This window comes from Anarrhichthys ocellatus, unplaced genomic scaffold (assembly GCF_004355925.1).
Source record: "Anarrhichthys ocellatus isolate YVR2014 unplaced genomic scaffold, GSC_Weel_1.0 scaffold29, whole genome shotgun sequence".
NCBI lineage: Eukaryota > Metazoa > Chordata > Actinopteri > Perciformes > Anarhichadidae > Anarrhichthys > Anarrhichthys ocellatus.
In genome coordinates this window covers 3,116,135-3,130,392 of record NW_022280059.1, presented here as the reverse complement: position 1 = coordinate 3,130,392, position 14,258 = coordinate 3,116,135, and the positions used below count along the sequence as shown (strand labels likewise).

General features: G+C 43.4%; 1 protein-coding gene across 13 annotated transcripts in view; it reads left to right on the top strand.

The window, feature by feature from the left end:
• Nucleotides 1–14,258, top strand: part of tenm4 (teneurin transmembrane protein 4) — a 148,916-nt gene that overhangs the window by 79,426 nt on the left and 55,232 nt on the right. For all 13 annotated transcript variants that reach the window (XM_031863524.1, XM_031863521.1, XM_031863520.1 and 10 more), the window contains 6 exons: nt 698–862; nt 2,846–3,060; nt 4,178–4,388; nt 8,499–8,600; nt 9,306–9,500; nt 11,046–11,246. In XM_031863524.1, coding sequence (XP_031719384.1) covers nt 698–862; nt 2,846–3,060; nt 4,178–4,388; nt 8,499–8,600; nt 9,306–9,500; nt 11,046–11,246 — 1,089 coding nt within the window. The remainder of the gene's footprint in view (nt 1–697; nt 863–2,845; nt 3,061–4,177; nt 4,389–8,498; nt 8,601–9,305; nt 9,501–11,045; nt 11,247–14,258) is intronic.

The window sequence follows — 14,258 nt, the reverse complement described above, 5'->3', positions numbered from 1 at the left end:
GAACCAACAAACCAATAAAATAGCTATATTGAGTTTCTGGGCCTTTTCTGCTGACCGTTGACTTCCAAGGTGGCTTTTGCCTTGCTAAGCTCGTCTTGTCCATTTTCTTATTGGTGATCTGTCATGGTCAGCCCCTCCTCCTCTGTCCTGCTCTCTGCTGCCATTGTTCCAAAGGACATTCCTTTTGTCGACCTTGTAAAATACCAGCACGCTTCATCCACTGTGTTCACATTGAAACACCCTGGTGTCTCCCTGCTGATGTGTTTTTTTTCCTTCCTTTTGTCCCCTAGTTTTGCAAAAGAATGGAAAGGTAATGGGATTGGAAAAATGACAGGGCACTGGGGAGGGTCCGTGCCGATGTTGGTGTGGTGAGACAGATGTTGTCCCACGAGGTCAGGACAGCATTCATCTTCTGATCTCACTGCTCAGCACTTTTAAAAAAAAACATGCCATTAACCATTAAACCACGTATTTGTTCTTTGTTCTTTGGAATCTACTTCCTGTGCCTCCAGCTCACAGCTGTTACCTTTGGATAATTACCCCCCCACCCCAGAAAAACAAAAAGTTTCCTGAGTTTTTTGGGTTGCTTTGAATGTAATTTTAGAGAGTATCAGTTTTTTTGCTTGGATGAAATTCGTTTAAAGTCATCTGCACATAAATGGATTCTGAGGTTGTTGTTTTCTGTTTGATATTTCAGCCATGCACCTTTTTGGATTAAACTGGCACCTGCAACCGATGCAGAGACAGATGTACCAGCTGTCAGAGGACAACACAAGTGGCCTACCGTTTCCTACTGACCTGGGCCTGCCACCACTGGGCAACACAGGCTTGGAAATACCTAACCGCAAGGGAAAAGATGAGAGTAAGTGCCTTTTTCTATAAGGATAATGCATTTTTACTACTACATGTGTTTGTTTGTCAATTTATAATGAAGTAAATCTTCCTAAATGTGTCTGATTTTCTCCAGGATGATTAGCATAACGCTCAGTTTGCTGTAGTACACTGTTCCGCCCGCATTGGAAAAGAACAACATTGCACAAGGAAAAAAAAAGTTTTTCAAATCTTAAAGTTTAAAGATGACATTTTGGAGCTCAAGCAAGTTTGTTATTATTTTGTCATCCAGTTTCAAACATTGTGTTCACTCGTCTCCATGGTATGCAGAGGGATCTGCATTGTAATCCTATGAAAGTTGTTGTAAGTGGGAAAGTGCTATTTGTTCCTGGAGGGAGAAAATGGGGGCAGCTTAAGGGACCGAGTATCCAGGGGCTGGAGGGGGATTAGCCACTCTGTCCTCTTCAGAACGGATGTGATCCTTTCATCTCCTAGTCTGGGCTGCCTTTTCCTGGCAGCCAAAGAAAGCATGTGCTCACCCCACGGTACCAACCGCTCGACTCGAGGAAAGTTTGCTCCGCTCCGTTCTCGAACAAATGGGCCCAGATTCAACCATGTGATTTGCCACTGGCGGAGTACAATAGGTAGGAGACGGGGTCATTACCATATAGATGAATCCAGGAGTTGTCTTTTTTCATTTACCAGACAGCACAAAGTGTGTTTAGCTAACAACAAGCCCAGCTACAGCTGAGCTTTAGACCCTGCACGGCAGCCGTCGCTGATAGGAAATCAATAGCCATAGTTTTCCAAATAAGTCTCATTCTGCAGCGCTGTCGCCAGAAACAATGATGAGCTATCTGATGTTTTATTAAGGTGATGCAGATGTGCTGAAATCCAGGCAAGTTTCTCTCTTCCTGCGTCTTTCCATCAAAGCATTATGTTGTTGTTAAGCCTGCAGAACAACAACCATTTATTTAACCATGAGGCCCATTATCACTCTTCTCTGTTTATGATTTATTTAAACAGCCTGATAAGTACACCATTAATGTGCAGCATGAATACAAACACACCCCGACATGTGGAAAAGGAGGCCGTGTGTTGTAACATTATGTAAAGCTCAGATCTATGGAGAGTGTGCCCCGTCTACTCTGATAAAACCCTTCACCACTGATGGACTTTTGAGAACACCGCCATCTGCCCCACTATGCGTAACCTAAAGCCGTGTCTGCCACCAAGTCCTGGGGGTAGTTTGTGTCGAGGTCTGCTTTAGTAGACATCGGTGCTGAAATTAGCTCCTCTACATGAGCAAGCAGATGTTCGCCATTTCCACGGAGTCCAATATAAGGTGTATTATGGAGCATATGGATGACTTTTGGCAGTGGATTCACTAGTACGTACCTGAGCAGGTTTCTAGCATTAGAGATCCCTCCCTGCCGCAACTACAATTTTCACTTTATTACTTTTATTTAAATTGTAAATATTTTATCACAGTATTGAAGCAGTTGTATTTTCTCGTACCATTTTAACTCCATATGTTCAACCTTTTAAATCACAGCATTAGAACCTTTCACTTTGATGAGCAAGGAAAAAAGATCATAAAAAATATAAAAAATAAACTTGCCATGTTTGAGTCAGCAGCCTCAACAAAATTAACAAAGTTTGATCCCCAGTTCAATGATCGGATGGCACTGCTGTGTAATAATCAATGCTACCAGGGATTCAAAACGCATTTCATCATTTCAGAGGTATCAACACAAAACACTTCAGGATAGAACCAGAATTGTCTTTGAGGACCAGACTGGTGTTCAGTTCGATTATTCTTAGTTCTGTACTTTCCCCCCACTGGAATTGGGACTTGAATTCATAATATTTCTTTCTCTGGCTGTCAGCGATGTGATTGAATATCTGTGATGTGGCCAGGCTATCATGCTTCGGCAGACCGACTCCCTCGGCCCTCCGCATGCTGGATTAATGGTGTGATCTCTTTGACCGATTTACTCTCTGTGCAATGCAGGCAAATTGGACAGCCTGTTCCCAGATGACAGCTATATAGATATGGGGGAGATTGACGTGGGGCGCAAGGTCGCGCAGCAGATTCCCCCCGGAATCTTCTGGAGGTCCCAGGTCTTCATTGATCATCCCATGTACCTGAAATTTAACGTGTCCCTGAGCAAAGATGCCTTAGTGGGAATCTATGGAAGGAGAGGCCTACCGCCGTCACACACACAGGTGGGAAATATGTATTTGAAATGTCCCTGACACTCATTCATTTGTTACTACTGCTAATCTATTGTATTCTGCTAAGGAGAGTTTTCTTTTTTTTTCTAAATCTTAATGTTTTACGGGTTGTAAGTTATCACATTTTTGTGTTTTCCGTAACAAAACGTTATATCTTGTTTGCGCGACACAAAACCTAAAGCTGCATGAAACAATTTCCAATCATGTCTGCATTTTAAAGGATTCCGTTTCTTTTTTCATTCTCCCTTATGCCACAGAATATAAAATACGATATTGTTTAAACAAATCTATCTAACCATGTTGGAGTGTTTGAAAAAAAAAAAAAAATCATAAATCTCTTTATTGTATTATGAATTACTTTATTTGTTCCAGAAAGGATTTACAGCGCGTTTCGTTCAGGTTCAATATCATCAATGAATCACACAAAGATACAGCACCTAGGGACCAAGAAAGGGAGGTTTTCCTTTACCCTAATTTCCCATCTAGGTGCAGCACAGAATCAGATATATCGTGTGATTAATCATATCTGACTGCTTGGCTCACAGAGTTTAGACCGCTGTTTTAAACGTAGCTGCAGTTCAACAAATTGTCCATAGCAGGCTTTGTGTTTGCAATAATGTCCAGTGTGATTTATTTTTCAGTCAAAAGATCATGTTTGTCAAATAATGTAGAGTTTTGGTGCTGCGTCTGATCACACATAAGAGTGGCCGAAGAGTCAAGATTGCTTATGTAGATGAAAATGAACTGCCGTCTCATTGGCATTCATTGAGTCACCACTGATATGAAGCAAATCGGTGCAGATGTTATGTGGTAAAGACTAACTTACATTCCTCTCCTCCACCCCCAGCTTCCCTGTTTTTTTTCACTTTAATAGTTTTAAACACGGCTTTCATATAAAATATGTGGATTAAGAAATTATCACAGCCCATCCAGCCACGATGTGCCAAGACGTACTCAAGCTCCTCCGGAATGATGAGTTATTCATGCCGACCAAATGATGCTCCGCTATAAAGAGGGGCTGAAAGCACTCAAGTCTCATGTGTCACTCTAATGGTGTGTCTGCGGTCCATCCATCAGTCTTTCTCACTCTCTGTGCGTGTGTCCACAGTTCGACTTTGTGGAGCTCTTGGACGGGCGTCGGCTCCTGGCCCAGGACATCCACGGTCTGGAGGGGCCCATGGCGATGCAGCGGAGCCTGGCGCCCATCACCACACACGACACAGGCTTCATCCAGTACATGGACTCGGGCATCTGGCACCTGGCCATCTACAACGACGGGAAAGACACTGAAACGGTCTCCTACCTCACCACCTCCATAGGTGAGCGCCCTGCTCTGGGCATGACCTGCTGCTGAAACTTGTAATAGGAATCCACATAATCTCTATAATACCAACTACCAGCGCTCCACAGCAAACAGCCCAGAATTGGGGCATGAGTCAGAGGTAGTTTTGGCAGATTTCAATAGCCAAGTTAAGTGAAGGTTAATCAAGGTGAAGTTGAATATGACAAAAATCAGGACATCAGTGCTATCCTGCCATGCCCCTGAGTAGGGCATTGAGAGATCATAATATCCTCATTAGCCTGAGTGTCTCCCGAGCGAATCAGGGGTCCAGCTTCTGGGATCCATTTGCATACAATTCAAAGTATGATTGTACCCTCCTGCTAGTGCCGTTTTTGATCACGATTTGCTCCAATTTCCATCTACTTTCCATATATCAAAGTAGGGAAGACATTTCCCTCCTCCGACTTAACTGTGTGTGGAACGCAACCGTGTTTCAGACACGCGTCCTTCTCTCGCGGAGGTGATTTAGTTTTGTACGCTCCTCTTTGTTCTCCCTAAAGCGCCGCTGATTGGCACCGCCGCATCAAGCAAGGTGTGAGAGGGCCCGAGGTGTCGACTTTCACAGGGATGGCAGCTGGGAGCTGTTCTCACATGCTCTTTAATTAAAAGCTCCTGGGCCAGAGTCCATCTGTGACAGGGGCTGTGCCAGGCAGCAGATCGATGAGGAGCTGTCCTCAACACCAATGTAACACCAAGTGGAGACAGGCAAGAGACGCCTCCCCCCCCCACACACACACACACACACACACCTTTGCTGTGCGAACAACAGCTGTAATTCAAAACTTAATATATGATATGACACAAGGAGTATGAGTCAAGGCCACGTGTTTACTGCTGCTTGTTTCTTCTTGACTGGATGTGCGTGAAGGCCTCCTGTGGTTTGCATCAGAGAAAACACTGCCTCTGCAGATGAGGTATTCCGTGCAACAGATGGGGAATTGGGAGAGGACGGAGTGGGGCAGAGTTAGTCAGAGCTAGAATTCTGCCTCTGTTCATTTGTATCAGAGCTGATCTGCCCAGAGGAGCTCAGAGGGAGGCAGAGGGGCCCTTTCTAAAATGGGTCACCGGTTAAGTGCCCTTCAGCAGAAATTGAATCTCACCAACTGCCTGAATTGTATTGAGCCATGGAGGAATAGAGTTGACCTTCAAATAAAGCAGCTCGGGCATAGAAATATATGTGAACAATATCTATAAAAGGCACACTGAGAGACACAAGCAGCATTGTTTATAAGACACTAGCAGTAAAATTATTTCCGACAGTGTTGGTAGGGCAACATGTCTTATTTTACCGTCAGCACCTTGTGCTAGTCACACGGGCAACGTGAAAGGTCCGCTTGCTGCACACAGCCACACCATAATACATCTGGGTGGATGGAGCGCCCCTGTCTTTAATCTGGGCTCCTTGGCTCCTCATTACTTGGCTGTGGCTCCATGGCAATGTGAAACGTGTCCCACTGAATGTTTTGTATCACAGCCCTCTGGAGCATGAAGCCATTTGTCCCCGCTGCCTGGTGCCAGACATGCTTCAACCCAGACACGGCTCCCTATACGGGCGAGCAAAGTGTCGGGATTCGAAGACCCAGCACCAATGTCTTACTCTATATCCTGTCTCACTGTATAGCAGAGGCTCTCTCTCTACGTCCTCACACAACCACCCATCATTCAAAGGTGCTGAGCATCCTCGGAGAGCATGGCAAGTCGCTGATTAAACCTGCCTACTGCATGCTACTCTGTCCCCCGCCGACTCGAGAGGACTCGCACAATAGTTAGTTCCCCTGATGTGAAAGGGTAATGAATTTCAATGAAGCTCTGCTTGAATTCATGATTTATGCGTTGGCCTATGTTGAGTATGTGGCTAAGAGATATTCATGGCCTTCCCTCACTGCTCTCAGAGGAAACACAGCCAACAGACACGGGGAGTGCGCAGGCTGCTGAACTGCGTCAGCATTCGGAACGGGAGCGCTGCAGTTCACGATCACTCAATTAAACGTGTTGGATTTGACGGTTTGTTGTTCCTCAAAGAAATACCCGCAATTAGAGACACATTAAATGTTGGATGCCTGCCCCCTTAATATGCCAGTAGATTGCAGTTTAAGGTAAGATCTTTTTTTTTTAGATCTTTCAGTGCCTTGGTTGGTGAACGCTAAATTACAACCCCCGCTTAGTTTTTTTGTTTTTTTTGTCCCTATATACATGAGCTTTAAGATTCACGCCAGGAATGTCTTCTGCATAATTGTACTTCTGGGAGGAATTTTAATGGCCACACAGTGTGGTTTCACTAGCTCTGAGCAATAAAAAAAAAAAAAATGCCAAGGTAGGTAGATGTTCTTGGTGGAATCCATCAAAACTCCACCAAAATGCTGATTTGCCTCCACCACCCCGGAGGACAGTCTCCCCTGCATCCCCTCACTAACCCGACATGGCAAAGGCAAGCCTGCAGCACAGAAAACATCAGCAGCACTTCTGTATCTCTGGTCTGCCTCTATCTCTTTCTCCCCCCTCCGTCTCTCTATCTCAATCGCTTTCTCTCTCTCTCTCTCTCTCTCTCTCCGTATCTTTGTCTTTTCTCTCCGTCTTGCATTGCATCCTCAGTGATGATTGACTCTCCAGAGTAAAGGGAAGCTGAATCCATGGCTCACATTTCTCGCCCATTGTGGAGCACAAGAGACTCTTTGTTCTGCAAGTTTTGCCTCAGAGCCTCTGCTGCCTGAAGGCAACGGACAAGATTGAATATATTTCAGCACCATTTCAGGCTTAATTCAGCGAGTGTCATGTTTCAGGATCCCGCTGCTGTCCAGCGCCTCAGTGGTCACTCTTATTTCTAATAAAAGCGTGTGTCAGAACACGGTAGTCAGAGTAATTATTTCGCCAATTGATTTGATTAAGTTAGAGGGATCAATAGAGAAAATGACGGAGAGTGTTGTGCCTCACACAGAAGTGCTCTCAAACAAAGGAAGATAATAATACGCCACACTGTTAGTTGGAGTCAAGTTTACTCCAGTCACAGTGTTGTAATACAGTATAACTTTCATTGAAAATGTATTGGTTCCTTTTAATAGAAAAGTAACGTATGCAGGTGGAGAGACTTATTATTTATTTTTGTAATGGATTACAAGCAGGTAACTAAAGCTCACATGTTTCTGCCATAACAAGAAACTACATGCGGCCATCTCGTGTTCAGAAATTAATTTGAATGTCAGATCTAAGGGTTGCAATTGTTTCACAATACATATTTTTTTCCATTGACATGCTAAAAGACAAAACAGTACTTAGTCTTACCCTTTTTTATAATGCCTCATCGTCTGTCACCACTGTTTGATTTTGGCCCAACTACATTTAGACAAGCTGCCAAGATACCTTTTGTATATCCCAAGGCAATTTTAATTGTTAATTATTATAATTCTTTTTTATACAGAACTGGTGGGCAGGTTGTTTTTCAAAGACCCAGTTGATAATAGAATGAAAGAACACATTTTAAAACACAGCTGTTGTCAATGGCACCAAAACAGGACATTTAACACCGTAAATCACCATTGACTAGTACGCAATGTTCACAAAACAAAAGAGGTAGATGAAAAACAAACGTATATATGTAGACTGAAGATAATTGTAAACCAGATAGAGCTCGTAGTCATTGTGATGAAAAGATAGAACAGGGAGCACACAGCCTTTAGTCTGCCTGGCCCACTCGTTGTCTCTGCCAATACCTAAAGCCGAGTGAAAATCAGACCATAGAAGAAGACATGAGAACATGACCCATGGCAGTGGGCATAAAAGCTTCAAATTAGGTTTGTGAAATGATGCATGTCACTTATCACATCCAGTGCGTCGGCAAATTCTGAGAATTTCTCTGGTCGGAGCCCCGATGATCGAAACTAGTTTAGTCTTTCAGTGAACTCCACCATTTTGGTGTAACATTAGCGACACTCAAAAAATGTTTTGCAGTGAAACAGAAATGTTGACAGGATTGGAGCCCCCGTTCTTGTCATTAGCAAAGGCATAATAATCAACCCAGAGAAAATGAGTGGGAGGAAAATTGTTTTTCAAACCGCATCACTCAGAAAAGCTCCTGATTGCTCTCTTGCAGATTCCGTTGATGACTGTCCCAGTAACTGCTTCGGGAACGGCGACTGTGTTGCTGGAACATGCCACTGCTTTTTAGGATTCAAGGGACCTGACTGTGGGCGAGGTGAGTCACTCCCGCGGTCATAACGACTTTATTGATCTACATCGTTCACACATAACATTTTAGGGTGCCGACCAAATTATATTCACTGCGTGACCAGAGCAAAGCATTTTTAATCTTCCAATTACTTTTTATTGTACTTCAGATCTTTGTTATTAAATTAGGCAGTTCTACTCCAGATGATTCATTTTTACCTGTTTCTCTCCTAATGGCGTCTTGGTGTCACGCATAAAAGAACTTTTGAATGGCTGTAAAGGGAAGAGAGCTTTAGATTAATGGACTGATATTGAATTATTTCAATTATTGAAACCAAGGCTGTATTTATTTTCCACCTAATTTAAAAAAACAACGTAAGGCAATCTGCTATAATGAAAGTTAGTTTTAGTCACATCTTTACGCATACACTGCCATCTGTTATCCATGTGTTGATCGGCTGCATTTTCTACACTTATTCAACTCTTTTTATTGACTTTCTACAGACACCCAGAAGCCATCGTGTAGATATTAGATATTTGGTTTTGTTAGAATTGGGTCACATCTGCACTGTATTTTGGTCTGCACGTCGTGCACTGGAGAGGAAACCATTTAGCATTTTGGTCAGAAGCTCATTGTCAGATCGAGGCTTTTTTTGCACACACTCGCTATTCTTTGAAGCTATGGTCGGAGGGGTCCATTCAAATGGATGTATGCTGTCTGCTCTTTTCAAAGCTGCCTGTCCAGTGCTATGCAGCGGGAATGGTCAATACCTTAAAGGTCGCTGCATGTGTCACAGCGGCTGGAAGGGCTCCGAGTGCGACGTTCCCACCAACCAGTGCATCGACGTTACATGCAGTAGCCACGGGACCTGCATCGTGGGAACCTGCATCTGCAACCCAGGCTACAAAGGGGAAAACTGTGAAGAAGGTGATTGTTTTGATAAGTCATGGTAATGTGTCCTAAACGTATACAGTTCTACATAAAATGACTGTTGTAACCGCCATCTCAGCTTGTTAGTGCGTGACATTTTAATAGAATACACATAATGGGAACGGCTATTAAGTTTGTATGGCTTATTTAACAATCTGTCTAGTACTCTAGTAAAGACAGGACGTCCTTTATGAAGATTGTTGTGGCCGTAACACTTCACAATATGCATCCTAGGTGACTTTCTGTATAAATCATGCATATAAGTCGTTACGTTAATAGAAACAGTCCATTTATTGTCGGAAATTCATACGCAAAGTATAATGTTAATCCATTAGGAACTCCACATTCACGGTGCCGGATAAGGCTTGACCAGATAAGATTGAAGGAGCCATTGTGTTTGTCAGCTGTTGAAGGCTCTCGTTTCAAGATGAAAAATGGACCCCGGGAGTTTGATAAATGGGGCTTTGTGACATCCATAGGCCCCCCATTCTATTTTGGGGTGGAGTGTCGGCCATAAGGAGTGGAGGGGAATGTGGACGAGGGCCCTTTAACATTTCTTCCGTGCGACCTTCAGCCTCGATGATAAATTGCCAGGAGAGAGTTTCTTGTCAGTTAGCCTCTGATCTTTGTGCCTTGTGCCCAAACCATCTGCTAAGAGGCGAGAGATCCTGTTTGTCTTACTATGACAGCCTTTTTACCCATTTATGTCATGGTAAAGGGGAGCTGCCATGGCGGGGGCCTGCTGCTCTCAGGAGCTAGACATTGCTCCTGTTTGGGGCCCATTTGCCATCTGTGAGTACCGTGCAGCTATTGTCTGGTAGAGGGAATTTTATTAATTTTATTGTATGCTCCCACAACTCTGGTGCCTTACAAAGCAAGCATTAATTTGACAAGATGTCAAGGGACGGGATGCTATAGAAACACGTATTAATATGATCTTTGCATACTAATTGAACCGATGAGCTGAACACAGATACAGTGCACGAAAGAAAGATGCAGCAGAGGGAAGTAAGTGCAAGGCTTCCTCCGTCGTAGTAATCTTCAAATAGTCTGTAAACTAGAGTGGAGCATGACCAGGAAGTCTAACTAATGCTCCAGGCTTATTTCCTTACTTTACCCAGTTTTCTGGTAACGTGGGTTTTGTTTTTTTCCAGCTTTGAACTACACATCCTCGTGGCTCTCATTTTAGAGAAACATGCTCTTATTAAGGCACCGTCCCTCCTTGGAAGGAATTTTCATTATGAGTTGACGGGACCATGCCAGCAGGAGCATGGGCACTACCTGTACTTTGGTACCATAAGCCCCAGTGCCACTTAATTAGTTTGTCTGTAAATCTTGTCTCCGGTGTTGGAGAAAGCGGGCCTCCTCGCGACATTTTCTCTTAAGTTCCCTCTGTACATTCATCCAGTCGCAGCCGAGCTGCGGCCCACCCCAGTTGTGATTCCAGTAAGGCTCAAATAGAGACGCCAGATTGCCTCTGAACAAGGCAAGCGGCAGGTGACTGGTGTGTCTTGACACTGTCTCTTTGCAACCCCTTTTTAGTGGACTGCCTGGACCCGACATGCTCAGGCCGAGGGGTGTGTGTCCAGGGAGAGTGCCACTGCTTTGTGGGGTGGGGCGGGCCAGGATGTGAGAGCCCCAGGGCGTCCTGCATGGACCAGTGCTCTGGACACGGAGCGTTCCTGGCAGACACCGGAACCTGCAGCTGCGATCCCAACTGGACGGCCCATGACTGCTCCACAGGTGAGTGCTTCCCTCAGAAGAGAGTACACACTGGCAGCATTCCTTCTCACAGATCGGCGCTGAATTAGCTCTGATTACCAAGCAGAAAAAAGTCAATGCATTCACAGAAAATATTGCATAAACTACAATTATTATTTGAATTTTTTTGCTGTTTTCAACATTCAGGCCATCATTTTGTACTTATCTTGCGGCTTTAAAGATGGATGGTCATTGTACCAATTTAAGGCATTTAAATAAAGCATTATTTATTTATGAAGTAAGTAAGTAAAGACAGAACACATAACATCAGGTGATTGTTTCACAGTTGTATCACTCTGGTCAGATAGAAACCTTAGTCATACCTATATTTGTAGTTATACACTCCTCAGTTATGTAACCGCTCACACGTATCGATCCTCAACTCATGAGAAATAGTCGGCACAATCTCTGAATATTTCACAGTATCAAGTATAGTTTCTTAACCTTCAATAATTGTGTTTGCGTTGTGTTAATACCTCACAACCGGCAAACAACATTGCAATGACCTCGACATCTCTGTCGCTTCATCTCTGATAAAAATCCCTTTCTTCTTTGTTTGAGTTTATTTCACTGCCTGATTCAATTTAACTTTGATAATTGCTAGGCTCCTCGCAGAAGTAAACAATTCTGATTATGTTAAAAAGAAAACGGCTTACATAAAAAGCCTCAATCATTCACATCAGTGATCAGTCGGAGGTCCACAGCTAGCAATCAAATTGTGGTTGGTTTTGCTCCAAATGCATTTCTCTTACGAATGGTTTCATCCTCGAGCTCCACACGGTTAGCTGGCAGCCGGAGAAGAGAGGGAAACGCGCATAGCGGGGATATTGTCAGAGGCATGATCTAATGCAAGTTAACGCTCTTTCTTGAGTTCTGGCTTTCTTCACGTTGGCACAAGGCTCACAGCTGATGATAGCTCTTTTCTGCTCCGGAGGATTGTTCCCGTTGTGTTCATTCCGTCCACAGGGAACGTTCTCTCTTGGTAGTCAGAATAGGCTGAGCATCAGATACAGTTTTACAGCTATAGCATATATCTTCTAGTGGCTCTGAGGCTGAAAAAAAGCCGTGCTCAATTGAGGTTCAGCTCTTGACATTTACCAAAGAAATATTTTACTGAAAAACCTCCGTGAACTCAGGGGGTAGATTGTTAAAGAGCTGTCAAATGTAGGTATATAACATCACTTACTTTCAGTGTTGGCAGAGGCAAAAGTTCTAGATTTTCTTTTCTTCTTTTAACTGTAGCCAGCTGAAAAACTTCACAGTTTTGCACTCATGCAAAACGCTCATGGGAGACTGTATTAATGTTTTATGATTATTCTCTGGCAGATTAAAACTTCAGATACCTCAGTTTGTACAGGATTGTGATATGTTGATAATCAGTTCATCTGTTTTTGTCAAAGGCTGAATCAGTTGCAAGCCCATAAGCTGCTTTCATTTCGACAACATAATTTGTTTTCTCACAAAATATTTCTGAAACGAGAGTTTTAGTCCAGCAGTCACTTAGATCCAGGGATCCCTTTATCTTCCAAGCATACACAATGACCTATTAGATAATCCCAGGGATTTTGAGGGAAATGGGCAGTTAGTCTGGGGGCTCTGTAAATGACGATGAGTTGGCTCTTTATCCGCCTTTATCCTATTCATTGTAGAGATTTCTGTGGTCTAATACAACACTAAGCTCGGTGGTGGGGTAGCACAACTAGCTGCCCATTTTCTTACAGTCTGGGGGAAGAAAAAGATGGAAGGCCTTCAATATATCTTTCAAGATTAACACTTTTAAGTCACAAACTCATTTTCTCATGGCGCTTTGGCACTGTACAACCTGGGTGCGCACAGTTGGAAGTAATGCTGTTACAAGCCATAAAACAATGCCTGAGGTTTTATGTCCTTTAATATGTGTGTTTTTATGCCGTTTTTGCCATTCTCCCACCCAGAGGAAAGTTTGTTTACACGGCCCTTCAGTGCAAATGGTAACGGCCATCGTGGGGATGGGGGTATTTCTCACTGTTGACTCCTCTGGCCACTGATAATGAGGGTTTGCCTGCAGGCTGTAATTGCATCTTTATCACGTTAAAGGTTTCTCCTTTGTTCCAAGTGAACAGTTGTCTCACAGTCAGTTTGAGTCTGTTTTCCTTTGACCAGGATGTGCTCTAATAAATATGAGAAAGGAACTGGTCGGTTCATTTTTTTTTCTCCCAACATATGTGTTAATTAATTCACTCAAGATGCTCATTATGTTCATTAGCGCCTCCCCTATAAATGTGTTAATGTCGTCTTTAGGGGCAATAGAAGGCATATCTCTACACTGATTACTTGAAAATGAGTGATGAGCCTTTTACTGAATCCTGTTCTGATATTCTACATTTCCATGGTTGTGTTTTTTGCTTGTGAGTGTTGAAGCAGTCATAAGGGACACCAATCAAAATGCTGCTAGCATACTGTACCTCTTTATCATCAAGAGTCCGGTGTACAATTGGCATTTGCGTAGATTAAGTGCTGAACTGCAATTATCAGGGGAGTGGTTTTTTTTTTTTTTTTAAAGCTTTTCACGCTGGTAATGTAATGTTATGGTTTGTGGCTGAAAATACCACTCAAATCTAATTTGTAGCAATGATGAAATCGGCCCTGTAAAGGCAGTAATTGACTTATTAAAAGATTGTACCTCCAGTTAGGTCCCCTGCGGTCACATTTGAATTAGCTTGGCTAATAAGCCAGGAATACGCGCCTTTTGTTCCTCGTTGCCCATACTGCTCAGCCTCCTTTTTTTTTTTTTTAACACAAAAGTTTACAAAGAGGTTAACATTTCAATGAGATTCATAATAAATATGTCAGTGTTTAATTTCTGTGAGCTTTTCGTCTCGTCACGCTCTCCCTCGAGTTCATGAGACGCGGGTAATGTCCCAGGCTCTATCGCAGCCTGTCAGGGAGGTCTTTCAGCTGCCACACAAAAGCGTCAGCCGAGCTTTTCTGTGGATCTGTCTCTCAGTCGCCTTC